Source organism: Fusarium coffeatum, assembly GCF_003316985.1.
Source record: "Fusarium coffeatum strain FIESC_28 chromosome Unknown BRIP53273_contig_308, whole genome shotgun sequence".
Lineage (NCBI taxonomy): Eukaryota > Fungi > Ascomycota > Sordariomycetes > Hypocreales > Nectriaceae > Fusarium > Fusarium coffeatum.
In genome coordinates, this window is record NW_022158097.1 from 1 (window position 1) to 14309 (window position 14309).

At 50.4% G+C, this 14309-nt stretch overlaps 5 protein-coding genes across 5 annotated transcripts; 2 read left to right on the forward strand and 3 right to left on the reverse strand.

Moving 5' to 3' along the window:
• Positions 1-93: 93 nt before the first annotated feature.
• FIESC28_10444 (uncharacterized protein) lies at positions 94-2208 on the reverse strand (the record flags this gene model as incomplete). The annotated part of the gene is made up of 4 exons (XM_031164576.1): positions 94-447; positions 501-792; positions 843-2048; positions 2138-2208. 4 exons carry the CDS (start codon positions 2206-2208, stop codon positions 94-96), a joined length of 1923 nt encoding a protein of 640 aa, XP_031011351.1.
• Positions 2209-3280: 1072 nt separating this feature from the next.
• Positions 3281-5913, forward strand: FIESC28_10445 (uncharacterized protein; the record flags this gene model as incomplete). Its single annotated transcript, XM_031164577.1, has 3 exons — positions 3281-3301; positions 3362-3570; positions 3627-5913. The coding sequence occupies 3 exons, from the start codon at positions 3281-3283 to the stop codon at positions 5911-5913; spliced, it is 2517 nt and encodes an 838-aa protein (XP_031011352.1).
• A 442-nt stretch (positions 5914-6355) lies between these two features.
• On the reverse strand, positions 6356-8080 carry FIESC28_10446 (uncharacterized protein; the record flags this gene model as incomplete). Its single annotated transcript, XM_031164578.1, has 1 exon — positions 6356-8080. The coding sequence occupies one exon, from the start codon at positions 8078-8080 to the stop codon at positions 6356-6358; it is 1725 nt and encodes a 574-aa protein (XP_031011353.1).
• Positions 8081-10262: 2182 nt separating this feature from the next.
• On the forward strand, positions 10263-11037 carry FIESC28_10447 (uncharacterized protein; the record flags this gene model as incomplete). The annotated part of the gene is made up of 2 exons (XM_031164579.1): positions 10263-10435; positions 10494-11037. The coding sequence occupies 2 exons, from the start codon at positions 10263-10265 to the stop codon at positions 11035-11037; spliced, it is 717 nt and encodes a 238-aa protein (XP_031011354.1).
• Positions 11038-12151: 1114 nt separating this feature from the next.
• On the reverse strand, positions 12152-13756 carry FIESC28_10448 (uncharacterized protein; the record flags this gene model as incomplete). The annotated part of the gene is made up of 3 exons (XM_031164580.1): positions 12152-12274; positions 12330-13484; positions 13613-13756. The coding sequence occupies 3 exons, from the start codon at positions 13754-13756 to the stop codon at positions 12152-12154; spliced, it is 1422 nt and encodes a 473-aa protein (XP_031011355.1).
• Positions 13757-14309: the final 553 nt, after the last annotated feature.

The following is a 14309-nucleotide window of genomic DNA, read 5'->3' on the forward strand; positions in this document are numbered from 1 at the left end:
AAAAAAAAAAAAAAAAAACCAAAGAGGCAGACAGCTGTAGATAGCTAACATCTTAAACAGCAATGCCTTCTATTAAGTTTCGGATCAGCATATTCATCCTCGCATGCTACTCAGCCAATCAAAGGTATTCAGCAATTCAAATTTGAACCCCAAAGAACTAGGAAGGGCTGGGTCCAAGTCACCCAATCGCTCTAAGCTCGTATTATCTGTTGGCGAAGCGTTCAGGTGCTCATCAAGCACCCGCTGGATAATGGTCTCGCAATCACCGCAAACAACCCTGTTTGGTGAGCCAGGCCCAACCCAGTTGAGGAACGCAACAAGCATGCTTAGTTGCTGTACAATGGTTGAGCGTGATAAAGCAGGGTTCAAAGGATGAACACCGAAGAATGTTGGTTGAAGTAACTCTTGGCATAGAATGCCACCGCCGGGAGCTGCATAGGCTACCAACTGTTCATACCCAGTCAGACAGATTCTTCACGGTAGAAGTTCTAGATATATACCAGCCATTCGAAATTGCGTCTCATAGAGGCAAATCGATTCTTGTGTATCCAAAGCACGACCGTGACTTTGACTAAATCAAAACTAGTTGTCAGCAAGGAGCCATCGTCAACCGCCCCATGCTGAAGCAATAGCCGTTCGAGCACGAAGATATCCCTCATATGGCTTAGATAGAGCAATATTCTCAGGTAAAGGACATTTATATCAAGATCAGGATCATCAAGGTCTTGGTACTTGAAAATCAAATGCGCTGGTTGTTCGAAGAACATCCGGCTCACCCGAGTTTTGATGTCTCTGTGTCGTCTTAGCATATCGACATAGCCCTCGTTTAACTTTCCACTTACTCAATATAATCGAGCGAAACATTGGCTTCATTACCAAGTGCAATCTCTACTACTTCGTCAAAGAGATAGGACCTCAAGAATCGGGATCGGATGTAACTATTAGCATGGATCTCGCCCTTAGTATTCCAGCCGCTCTGATCCAAAGTCATACATTCTTCGATCATTGTTTCTTTTGATGTCAAGCAACTATCAGACAAGTCTAGAGGCGCCCGGGATGAGCAATAGCGGCGGCTAAGGAGTGGAGGTCTGCCAGTAAACGTAACCATAGATTTGTCGTTCGCAAAGATGTAACAGTATATAAACCGTCTATTCTCGACACAGAATGAGGGCTTCTCGGATTTTGCTTGAGATTTAGAAGTTTCTCCTGGAGCATGGAGACCGAGGAAGAGCAGCATTGAAATACACAAGCTATGTGCGTTCCAGTATACCGGACTGGCATCGCCATAGACTAAAGTCGCAAGAGCAGCATGTCGACGACAAAGATCGAGAAGCATATCGTTTCCGGCCGTGAATTGGCGTGTGATCTCAATGCAATAGTGTAAATGTTCATGCGAGACCAAGGAAGACTGCTTGCCCTCTACCCATTGAAGCTGGCGATACTTTAGTGTTGATAAAGCATCCGACAGTCCCTCAACATGTGCCCACAAGAGACCTATTGATTCCCATCGGATATTTGATCCACAGAACTGAGCTATCCAGTCATCAAAATTGTCAAATGTATCTTGTATTGGCTGAGCAGTATTTCGACATAGAAAATCGGCGACTTTCTCGTTAAAGGAGTCGCTTCCTTCAAAATACCCAAAGAGCTGCCGCAGGGATGTGATGATCCGTGATACAGCTACATGAGACCAAGAAGTTGTAGTTTCCGGACCTGGTTCGTCATGGAAAATCATATGCGCCTCTGGCCGCCCCGGAAGGTATTGCAGAACAACGAGGCACATCTGCTGCGTTGGTAATGGCAGCTTCCGTAGACATACATCCTCGCCCCCAGGACTTGGCGTATCAGTGCCAATGAAGTCTGGACTTGTTGCTGGAACAGATAAACTCGCACGGGCACCCTGGAAAGCAGAGTTGTAGCTCGTGAAGCCAAGATACCCAGGACTGAAAGCATAGTCACGTACCATGGGAGTAGTTGACTGTGGTGTTCGTAGTCCTGAATCTGATGGGCTCAGTAGTCTTGGACTTGTTTGATTTGTTGGCGTGACTCTAATTCTTGATGTTGATGTTGTGTATACACAAGTCTCTCCCCTCTTTTGACATCTCCTGCAATTGGGCCGTCTATGATCGCATGCAACCTTTCGCGACCGGCATTGATCGCAAGCTTCTGGACGCCCATTCGGACGCCTAGGCGATTTTGTGTAAGCATTGCTCATGATATTAGTGGTGTGAATTTCTGATGAAGTTGATCTGTTTTGAGAGATATAATGAGAAGCAAAGGCCAGCAACACTTAGGGAGACGAAACTCGAAGTTACTGGAAGAATTGGATGATTCAAGAGCGAATATAGTGAACTTAGTGCGGTTCAAGTTGAAGAATTACAAATGAGAGCTTGGTGGTCCAACCCGATTCAGGTCAACATCGGCACGCTCGGCTTCGGCTTCGGCTTCGGCTTGCCATGACACCGACCTCGCCTTGTACCTTTTGATAAAACCACGAACAAGAAGCACGACATTTATCAATCGGACAGAGAATTCTTTTTTGGTAAAATGACCGCTCTGAGATTTCCACGACTACTGGTGTTTGAGTAGGAGCCATAGTTGTGGGTTTCAATCGATGAAAAGGAGCCATTTGATATCCATACCAATTTGTAACATAAGAGCTAGGTTGGCTGTAGGCCTAGATGGATGTCAGTACATATCCATCGTACAGAGAAGACAGAGAGGAAGGAACTAACGACCTGGAACAATTGAGAGGTTGATTCGTCGATGATATTCATAAGCTTCTTTTCGATAGCTTATACCGTTGAGCTGAAGTTTCTCAGGAGCCTGTAAAGATACGAAGCAGAGCTGGACCGATTAAAGCACAATGAAAGCCAAACAATCATTGCAACCACAGCTATTGACAGTTATAAGTCGGCGGACATGATCATGATATCCAGATCGTCACATGTTTATTAGTGCAGATTATGAGTTAAGTAGCCGTCAGGGTGTCAGAAGAAGGAACGCTAAGAGCATAAGAGACGAAATCATTTGGCTATTTCACAAGAGCTCAGACCAGCTCTTAGTTGACTTTATTTTGACGTCCTAAGTCTTAGAAGACTTTTTCTGTTACATACAGTACCTAGGTACTAAAGTTATGGAGAACCTGGGCACCCACTCTGAACCTTGCAGAGTAGCGCGTCGAGTTGCAGGCGGGGCATTTTTTTTTCTAGCCCATACCTGCAAGGGCCGAATTTTTTGTCGCATCTGGATGTTTAATCATCTCAAACACATTGCGACTATGGGTAAAAAGAGCTTCAGAGTACGCCATTATACCACCAAAATGCCCCAATTGATACATATATACTAACATTGACTGCAGGGAAAGGGCAAGAGAGGTGGCGGTGGTGGCCGAGGTGGTGCAAGAGACTCGGGTGGTTGGAGAGACTATCCTGCTATCCCTAAGGAAAACGAGAAACTGCAACGCTTCTACGATACCCTCCTACAGCTGCCCGAGGAGGAAAAGAACGCCTATTGGGAGGCTTTGAGACGCGAGTTGCCCAACAGCTTCAGATTCTGTGGCTCGAAGGGGTACGTAATCGCAATCGCGACGCGAAAATCGAGTCTTTGCTAACTTTTGCGCCTAGTCACGCTCTTACTGTCAAGAGCCTTCTACAGACTCGTTACATCCCAGAGATCGTCAAAATCGAGCACCAGGATGGCCGACCCGTCGAACCTCCTCAGCCTGTGCCCTGGTACCCCGACGACCTAGCCTGGTGGATGACTACCCCCAAGAACGTCGTCCGCAAGTTCCCTCCCTTCGCCGCATTCCAGAAGTTCCTGGTCTCCGAGACGAGCGTTGGAAACATTAGCCGACAGGAGGTTGTCAGCATGATCCCCCCTATGCTGATGGATCTCCGACCCGGTATGACCGTCCTTGACATGTGCGCTGCGCCTGGAAGCAAGGCTGCACAACTGCTTGAGATGATCCACCAGGGTGAGGAAGCCCGCGTCCGCAAGGTTCTCCGATCTTACGCCCAGGAGGATGGTCTGGATCTAGGTGCCGAGACCAAGGAGGAGATGGAGGCCGATCTCGAAGCCGACCCGAGCGACGCTGGACGAGCCACTGGTATGCTCGTCGCCAACGACTCCGATTACAAGCGCGGACACATGCTTGTTCACCAGCTCAAGCGACTTTCTTCCCCGAACCTTCTCGTTACGAACCACGATGCCACCCAGTTCCCATCTATCAGACTCCCCGGCAAGGATGGCCAGAAGCCTACCTACCTCAAGTTTGACCGCATCCTGGCTGATGTGCCTTGCTCCGGTGACGGAACTCTGCGAAAGAATCCAACCATCTGGAAGGATTGGCAGCCCGGTAGCGCCCTTGGTCTGCATCTGACACAGATTAGAATCCTTGTCCGTGCTCTGCAGCTGCTCAAGGTTGGTGGCCGAGTCGTCTTCTCTACTTGCAGTATGAACCCTGTCGAGAACGAGTCCGTTGTTGTGTCTGCCATTGAGCGATGTGGTGGCCCCGAGAATGTTGAGATTGTCGACTGCAGTACCGAGCTCCCTAACCTCAAGCGAGCTCCTGGAATGAAGGACTGGAAGATCATGGATAAGAGCGCCAGGATCTGGAGCTCCTGGAAGGAGGTCGAGGACTTTGCTAAGGAGAACGCCGAGGGCGTCATTCCCGGCCGAGTTGTTGAGACCATGTTCCCTAGACTTGAGGGCTCTGATTGTGCCGATCTGCCCCTCGAGCGCTGCATGCGAGTCTACCCTCACATGCAGGATACTGGTGGTTTCTTTATCACAGTCCTTGAGAAGAAGTCTGAGTTCAAGGCCAGGAACGAGAAGGAAGGCAAGGAGGTTAAGCAGGAGCCTGCTAAGACTGAGACCCCTGCTGAGGCTGCCCCCAGCGAGAAGGAGGTCGAGGTGAAGACCGAGGTCGCACCCGTTGCGGCTGAAGAGAAGCAAGAGGATGTTGTTATGGACGACGCTTCTTCTAATGGAAAGCGTCCTCTCGAGACCGAGGAAGCTCAAGACCAGCCTGCCAAGAAGATCAAGACTGATTCTACTGAGCCTTCAGCCGCCGCGACTCCCGTTGCCGCTGCCGTGAGCCAGGAAGCCACCAAGCCTCGCCGAAACGGCCCTGTTGAGGAGGCTTTCAAGTACCTCGACGTCGGCCACCCCACCGTTGAGAATATCAAGGAGTTCTATCACATCTCTAAGCGATTCCCCGACGACCGATACATGGTGCGAAATGAGATGGGTGAACCTGCTAAGGCCATCTACTACACTAGTGCCCTTCTCCGCGATATCCTTATCGAGAACGAAGGTCGCGGTATCAAGTTCATCCACGGCGGTGTCCGTATGTACATGAAGCAGGATGCTCCTTCAGCTGATGTCTGCAGGTGGCGTATCCAAGCCGAGGGTATGCCCATCCTACAGGGTTACGTCGGTGAGCCTCGCGTTGTCCACCTTCACAACAAGGAGACATTCCGCAAGCTTCTCATCGAGATGTTTCCTCGCATCAACGAAGGAAAGTACGAGCGCTTCGACGAAATTGGCGAGCGCGTTCGCGATATGGGTATGGGTTGCGCTGTTCTGCGCGTTGAGCCTGACGGCACAGACCCTGACTTCAGGGAACGCATGGCTCTGCCTCTTTGGAAGAGCATCCACTCGCTCAACCTTATGCTTCCCAAGGAGGACCGATCCGCTATGTTGCTACGCATCTTCAACGATACATCTCCTTTAATCAACATTGCTGCGCAAAAGAACCAGCAAAAGCCTGCCGAAGAGGTCAAGGAAGAGGTTGATGTCGCCGATTTGCCGTCACCCGAGGAGCCTGCCGATGTGGGAGTCGTGACAGAGTCTGCGACAGAACCTGCCAAGAAGGCAGAGGCAAAGGCAGAGGAAGAAACTGAGGCTTAATGGATGTTTCAATATGTAAAATTGCTTGATGTTAGTTCGGTGTTATTTACAGATTTCAATCATGACAACGATGAATGTGTCGATACAAATGATAATACTCCACCACAGAGCATAAGAGACGAAATAATTTGTGCACCTTATCTTAGGTTAGAGTAGCACTTAGGATACTTTATTGTGATATCCTAAGTCTCTGATGATACCTTTCCTGTCACGTACGTACATATGCCTCATCTTATAAGATGACTTAGTGTTTTTGCCCAAGGAAAGATGTTCTTAAATGACCCATCTGTCAGAGAAAGTCCAGGCAAGTCTCGTAAAGATGGAATTACATATAGTTAGAAAATACAAAGCCTCCCTCCGTTTTGACTAGGCCTTATTGACGTACATGAATTCTATTGTTACATCTGGCACTTGGCCATAAGGTGTCTTTGACACACATGCTCTACTCGTCTAGTAATCCTACAGTCCAGTGTACAATCCTATCAACGCCCTGGCCATTGATCGCGCTCACGGGGATGACGGCACAGTCCTTGGTCCAAGCATCCTCGACACCACTCGGGTGTGGCTTCTCGCCCTTTGTGATGTCGTCAAGGTATTTCTTGAGCTCTTTGAAATTCTCCTGCGTCTCTGGCAAGTCGGCCTTTGTGGCGACAACGAACCAGGGTTTTCCAGCAATCTGCAACCCCTGGTTTGGCTTTGATTTTTGGTCAACTTCAGGCTCAGGAGAATAATTCATAGGGCCACTCAGATCTGATGTGATATCCCAATCAATGTTGGAATCGATTGCTCGATCGGCCTCTTCCTCGTCACGCATCTGAGCATATAGTCCGACCTCGCGCCAGAGTGAGTCGAGCGCCTTCACAGCATCACCAGCGGATAAGTCAATGACAAAAGCGAGGACACCAGCACGCTCGACGTGTCGCAGGAAAGCAATACCAAGACCACGGTCAAGATGCGCTCCCTCAATCAGACCGGGAATATCAGCGATGGTGAAGCGAGTGCGCGGCTCAGTTTCAACCTCCTCTGGCAGACCCAGCTGAGCAGGATAGCGTCGATAGCTCTTGATTGTAGGCCGGCCAGAGTACTTGTCGAGAACAACCGTACCAATGTTAGGCTGAAGCGTTGTAAAAGCCCAGTTGCCTACTCGAGTGCGGCTGTTTGTGATGGCACGAAGCAGAGTACTCTTTCCGGCATTGGGAAGACCAACGAGACCAACATCAGCAAGCAGCTTAAGTTCGAGCTCAATTTTCATGGTAACGGCCTCTTCACCTTTGGTTGCAAACATTGGGCGGGGATGCGCTCGTGAGGTGAAGTGAGGGTTGCCCAAGCCACCAATGCCACCTGTCGCAAGGAGGATCGGCGTGGGGGTAGGTCGAGATAGATCTAGATTGATAGTGGGAGGTGGTTGCTTGAGTAGTCGAGTACGCTTTGGCAATTTCGGGAACACAGTATTTTTGACATCAGTCTTGGACAATCCGGGGTACAGAAGCCACTTGCGACGCTCAGGGTCCTGGTTCTCTTCATCTTCCTCCTCCTCTTCAAGCTCCTGCTCTTCCTCCTCGTAGATCTCTTCGTCATTTTCCTGCCTCCGCTTCCTTTCTATAGCGGCTTGATGCTCCTCACGTCTTTTTTGCTTCTGCTGAGCGTTCCATAACCGCAAGTCCATCTCCTCGTCAGCAGCTGGATCCTCGCGTTCCAGTTCACGGATGACTGTCCCCACGGGTACAGTTATGATGATATCGTCTCCTCGTGTTCCACTTTTTGCGCTTCCCTGACCATGCTTTCCGCGGCCAGCTCGCACAAACCGTTTGCGAGCTAACTTGTGTAACGATGTCTCTCCATGCGCTGCTTGAATATAGACGTTGCCGCCATGGCCACCGTCGCCGCCATTGGGGGGGCCCTCAGCTAAATAAGCTTCACGCAAGAAGGAGATACACCCATTTCCACCGCGGCCAGCATACAAGGTCAGGAAAGCTTTGTCGGAGAAGCTTGGGGAGGCATAGTCGTCAGGAGCGGGGTTCAGTCGTGATTCTGGAAGATCGTTTATGGTGGAGTGGTATCGACGTCGTAGAGCTGATGCGCCAGACAATGTGTGCCTTGATAGGAAGACTGATGGGTATAGAAATGGGAGGAAAGTGGAAGATACGGTCGGGCACCGCGGAGCCATGATCGAGGAATTGAGCGAACTTCTGTCGCAAGTTCGATGTTGAATAGTCGAGCGGTCCAAGCACTAATACATCGATGATGTTTAGCTGCCGAAATTTGCCAGGCCTACCATGCTGATAAGATAAGAACCTACTGGGTTGAATGTAAGTCGGAGGTCGGGTTTCCATCTCTAGAACAGACCTGTGTATGGAAATGAGACGATGGATTGTATTAGTTAGCTGATCGTAGATTGTTTAAACTCTTGGATAATAAGTAACTCCCTTTGAGACTTTGAATTGAAATCAAAGAAATTAACAAACATGACGGCTCTGCACCTATCACTGCAAACATCACCCGGGCAGTAATTGACACGCCCTTCTTTGTCGACCAGACAGAATATTTGTATGAATTCGACTGCAACTTTTAGGTAAGTCCTACTTTAAACAAATCTTCCGCACCTTCCAAATCTCTTATTATGAGAAGGTGGTGTTTGTACAAGTCCAAAAAAGGAAAGAGTACTTCAGTAAAAAGTGGCAGCAACTGCCCTCCAGAAGTTCCAGGTTGTTTCGCATCCATGCCTCAGGTCTCAGCTAGGACTAAATGAACAAGGCAGGCAGTGCAACGAGGCAGCCTGATCTGAATCTCATCTCTTCTCTTGCAACTTCATTTTCAATCAAACATGACACCTGGACCATCACAGATGTGTTTGTACTGTGCCAACTGTCCCCGTCCGATATGTTGCAGCTGATCGCCACTAACCGACGCATCTCACTCACGGACCTCAACGGCGCTGTCCAGTACTGTACAGCAGCCATACATACAAACAAACACAACCATGCTTTCAGACGTGTTTCGAACCGTTGATCCGACCGTTGAATCCATGCATATTATGGGGAAACCCAGGACGAACGTCTAAATACATACCTGCTAGCGATTCTTCGACGACACTTCCCTAACCCATTCGTCTCGTCTCGTCTCGATCCGACGGCATCATGCAGCTCACCCGGAATGGTCCATGGCGGGTGTTCGTTGTCATTCGACAGGCATGGAGCTAGCCCCAGCTTCCCGAGCTTAACAAGAGACGCTTGCGGATGCCAAAATGCGGTGAATCAGTGTTGCAGCAGTGGATAAAGCGACAACAGAGCCTCTTGTGCTGCGCCCGTAAGCTTTTCTAGTGCTCTGATGCCTCTGTCGTCTTTGCATTGCCTTGCTGCTCACTGCTGGGGCTCACGTTACGATCGTCCCTAGCCTCTACTCGTCGATCCTCGGTAGTGACATTCTTTCTGGCTTACCACTCCTAGCCCAATCGAGTGCCCATTTGTCACTTTCGATATCATTTCCATTCTTCCAAGTTCGCCGGTCGATCCAGCTCCGTTCGCCTCTGCTACACAACACCTCTCGTCAAGTCTTGGGGGGGACTACGACTCTGTCTAGATCAACTTTCATCTTCAATTTCTATTGCAAGTGTCCCACTCACCCCTCCATTTTGTGGTGCTACTGTCCGTCAACACCACCCTTCCCAACTCCAGTACATGAGCCGCACAATCGCTCAACGACGGTTCGTTGCAGTCGACCCCTCCCTGGTACCAGTTCGAAGCCATTGGGCCAGCCTGCATACGATCCGTGGTCCCGCATTCGAGCCACGACTGTAGACGTGGACCGCCTGTTCTCATTCGATCTCTCCACATCGCTACCTTCCCCACGCGACTTCTTTCATCTCGCTCGCTCTTCAGTTTCTCCCTCGGCCTCCATTCCAGCTTGAGCCCGAGAGCTGCTGCTGCTTGCAGGACACATACAGCTCCAGCGAAACAGGTGCTTGGTCTCCCTTCCCCAAGCTGATGCTCGACGGACAAACCATACCATTTTGCAACCCGGTGTCGTTATCTCTTACCGCCACGGCTGTCAATCGACTTTAACACGGCTTTTGCCTTTTAGTCACAGTAGGTCCGTTTTAACCTTCTTCTGACATCTCTGTCCTCGCATCTGCCACTTTTACCTACCCATCCATTGTTTGCTTTTGCCATTGCTGGTCTCTTTCCCTACGCACGCACAGCTTTATGAAGGTCGTCTGCGGGGTTGGAGGGGGATCTCACGTTGTTGTCATGAGTTGACCGTAGATGAATATTGTTTTACCTGCCCTTCTCTCGCACTGCGGCTGCCACTTCAACCTTGTGTAATCCAATTCGCCTGATACCTCAGCTAAGATGTTTTCCAGAAGATATTCACATCCTGGCAAGGCTGTCATCAGGATGGATCCTGATTGCGCGATATGCCATGCTCCAGCCAATATGGCATGTGAGTGTGAGGCCAAGGGCCTCGATGTTGCTGTCAAACAAGCCGAGGACCGTATGATGCGGTCCATATATACTGAAATACGGTACATAGCTCTCCCTACTCGAAACGCGCCGAGAGAGGTCTAACTCAATCGCCTATAGTTCTTGGGTGCGAGGTCATGCGCAAGACTACATACTTGAATACTTCCGCCTTCTTACCGATCAACGAAAAACCGCCCATGCTGCGCATATGGATCGAATCAACGCCCACGCCTATCATTATTATCATGCCCCGCCTCATCCGACGCAAGTTGCTGAAGCGCAAGCCTCATTGAAGCGCGGGATTGATGAAGATTGGCAGGCGAGCGTACAGCGCTATCCGGAAGTACTTGAATATTTCTTTGGACTTGTTGAGCTTACACTGCCGGCGGAGGACGAACCGGCCGTCAAGGATCCGCCGCTGGGCCAGTTATCGAGTTCTCGAAAAGTAAACCGCCGAAACAGTAATAATCCTCCTGGCGTCGCTGGCGCAGTTGTACCTCCAGGATATCGCGACCCAGGCCTGATGCATCAGGAGCCTCCTCCCCCTATGCCGACCCGAACAAGCCGAACTCCTGGGCCTGGAGGAATGAGACGACCTAACTACGGTGCACCACCGCCAATGCCCGGCGGTTACAACTATCCTCCCCCTCCTCCACCGTACTAAATGTCTACCAATTGTCGATACGATAATGAGACATGCATAGGTGCTGAAGATACTACAAAAATCATATTACGATTACGAACATCACGACCATCACATGCATAGGGCGTGGAGTATTCATGGCGGGTTTGAAACCTGGACTGACGATGTCATTTGTCTTCGAGTAGAAACTTTTCCTGGCTTGAATTTTTGTTTTGGAGTATTTGGGGTTACAAAGTTGGGCATTGTTGTTTGTGTATCTGAGATTACAAAATACCACGCCACTGAAGGCAAAATTATGAACAAGACCTAATAACTCTTTTAGTACAAGCATGTGTGCTGGTGAGCCGAATTGTTCACAGCCGACCATGATGGACTGCGGGCAATTGTTGGAAAGAGGGGCAAGCATTCCAAGACAGCTGAGTTATGGCGATAGGCCAAAGAACGGGGGCTAATGCCGGTGAACTCATCGTCTGCTGCAGTAAGACGATATGCAGTCTACAAACTTCCAACTGTAACTTGGTCTGCCACTAACAGATGCATGAGGGAAGCAGGGAGAAGAGAAAGGCAGCAAAGCCAATAAGCCGACAAGGCACAGCAGCGCAAATGCCCGATGCGTGCCCAACTCAATTACAATGCAAGCTTAGCTTCTCATGACTTCAACAATCTATGCACCCACGAGCGGTAATAAGCAAAGTCAACTGATCCAACCCTGGGGTTAAGATCTGCAAGCAACCCGATAACCGAGAGTCATGTCACGCAACTAATAATAAACAATGCAACGAATGTCATCACCGAATTGAACCAACTTTTTGTCATTTCCTTGCGCATATCTATCAAGAAATAGCGCCTAATTACAAAAGAGCACGAGAAAGCGCTTTTTAGATTCGAACATGATGTTTAGAAAAGGGGGAGAAAAGGTGAGCATTGCGCAATGAAGTTGGTGGGCCGGACAACTTTTGAACAACGTTTGACACAAGCACAACGTTTGGTTCAACATATCAAGTGCGAGCGCCAAGAGAGATTCGATAGATCGTGAGTAATGTTAAGTGAGAGAGCGCATGGATGTGTGTTAAGGGCCCGGTATCGACGGAATGGGGGTTAACCGACGAGCAATCATTGGAGTCGAGGCTCAGGTTTATGACTCTTGCTTGTCAGCAATAGAAGTCTCCTTCAGGTCAGCGGTAGCCTGCTCGACCTTGTCTCCGTTAGCCTCAGCGGCCTCGAGCTCAGCGATCTCCTTCTTGGCCTTCTCGATGTTCTGAAACCATGGTTAGCATGATACTCCCACAGGAGCTTCTGAGATGAAAACTTACACGCTGGGTCTGGGTCTCCTGGTCGTTCTTCCAGAAGTCAAGCTTGGCGCGGACCTTCTCAGCGACAGCAGGGATATCGGCAGAGCTCATAGGGGGGTCAATGCCCATGGCAGCACAGTCCTCGACGACAGCGGGGGGAACGTTGAACTTGCTGGATGAACCACCGGCACCACCCTTCTTGCCCTTCTTACCCTTCTTGACAGCAGGAGCGTACTCCTCGTCACGATCCTCCTTGCGGAGAAGCTTGGTGCCCTTGAGAGCAGAATCGTCAACACTTCGCTGAGCTTGAGCACCAAGTCCAGTGTCGGCCATGAGAGGACCCTTCTCGACCTTGTGGTTAGGGTCGAGGAACTGGAGCAGACTGTTGGCACGGCGGATCTCATCAAGGTAAGCAGGGTCGCTGGCCTCAGCAAGGCGGCGCTCGGCCTCAGCCTTCTTGCGCTCCTGGTGGTAGCGCTCCTGCTCTGCCCTTTGCTTCTCACGGCGAGCCTCACGTGCCTCACGGTCGTAGGCCTGGTAAGCCTTCTTTTGTCCGTAGTAGTCATCCTTGAGCTTGCGAATAGCGGTGTACTTCTCCTGCTGCTCGGCTTGCAGCTTGGATCGCTCGTCACGAAGGCTGGAGAGGCTCTTGTAGGCCTCATCCTGCTCAGCCTTGATGGTGTCGATCTCGGCCTGGATCTTGTTGTACTGATCAGACAAAGCACGCTGCTCGGGGTCGTCCATGCTGTCCTTGATCTCCTTGATCTTGGCGCGGAGGTCATCGATCTGCTTCTGAGAATCCTCGAGCTGACCGAAGTTCTTGCGCATCTTGCGGAGGTTAGAGATGTCCGAAAGGGCCTTCTTCTCATCGACGAGCTTCATGGTACCGGAGTTGACCTGCTTGTCGAGAGTAGTAATTTGGCGGTCGAGTTCCTCGAGGCTCTTGTAAGGGACCTTGGCCTTGGCCGCCTTCTGCTCGTTGATTCGGCTTCGGACTTGCTCATCGAGACGCTTGATCTGATCGAGCTTACCAGTGCGGGCGTTCTTTCCGCCAGCCTGCTTCTGTCGAATCTCGTTGGCCTGGGCGATGAGCTCTTGTCGTCGCTGTTGGGTAGGGCTGGGCTGGTCCTTGTTCTTGTTGGGCATAGCGATATCAATCTTAGCCTTCACAGCGGCCTAGAGACAAACCATAGTTAGCCAATGTCAACCCCTTATGGCTCAACTTTACACAAGGCCACATGTGTGGGACCTATGTCGATAGCCGAGCCATATCTCACACCATTGGAGAGGAATTGAAGTCATACCAGACGGTCCATTGAAGCCTTGTGCTCCTTCTCGGCCTTGGCGAGCTCCTTCTTGAAGACCTCCTCGTCAGGCTTCGTAGGTCGGACATGAGCTTGCTTGTTCTCCGCCGCAGGGGCGGCGGGAGTAGTTGCGGTTTCAGCCATTATGATGAGGGGAGAGAACAGGACAGAGACGAGGCGAACAAGATATTAAGAACCAAGAGCGAGAATGCTCGAGGAAGAGTAGAAGTGAGGATAGGACGACACGTGGAGATCAAGTGGGAAGGGTTTAAAAAAAGAGGAGAGGAAAAAGGAAATGGAAGGTCCAACTGCACAGCACATAAAAAAATAGCTAAGTTTCGCAGTACGGTAGGTACAGTAGGTGTGCAACGCAGTGCAGTGCAGCCAGCTTGCAGTAATTCCACCACCTGCCCCTACGAAGGTTCTGGACCCGTGTCTCTCCTGCTCTGATTTGCAACCTGCTCTTCCCCGTTGGGGCCCGTGCACCCTCGACTGAGCTGTCTTTCCTTCATTACAATTGTCGGGTTGCTCTTTCTCGGGGTGCCCCTCCCTTGGATTCGGGTCCATCCTTCCCCTAGCGTTCGCTGAAAGAGGGAGCGAGCCTCGAGGCCACCTATGGACCGCCTGAAGTCGAAGGGTCCGGCGCCTCCAAGCACTGGCGCCAGGGGTAGCATTCCTGCCCCACCTTGATCAACCT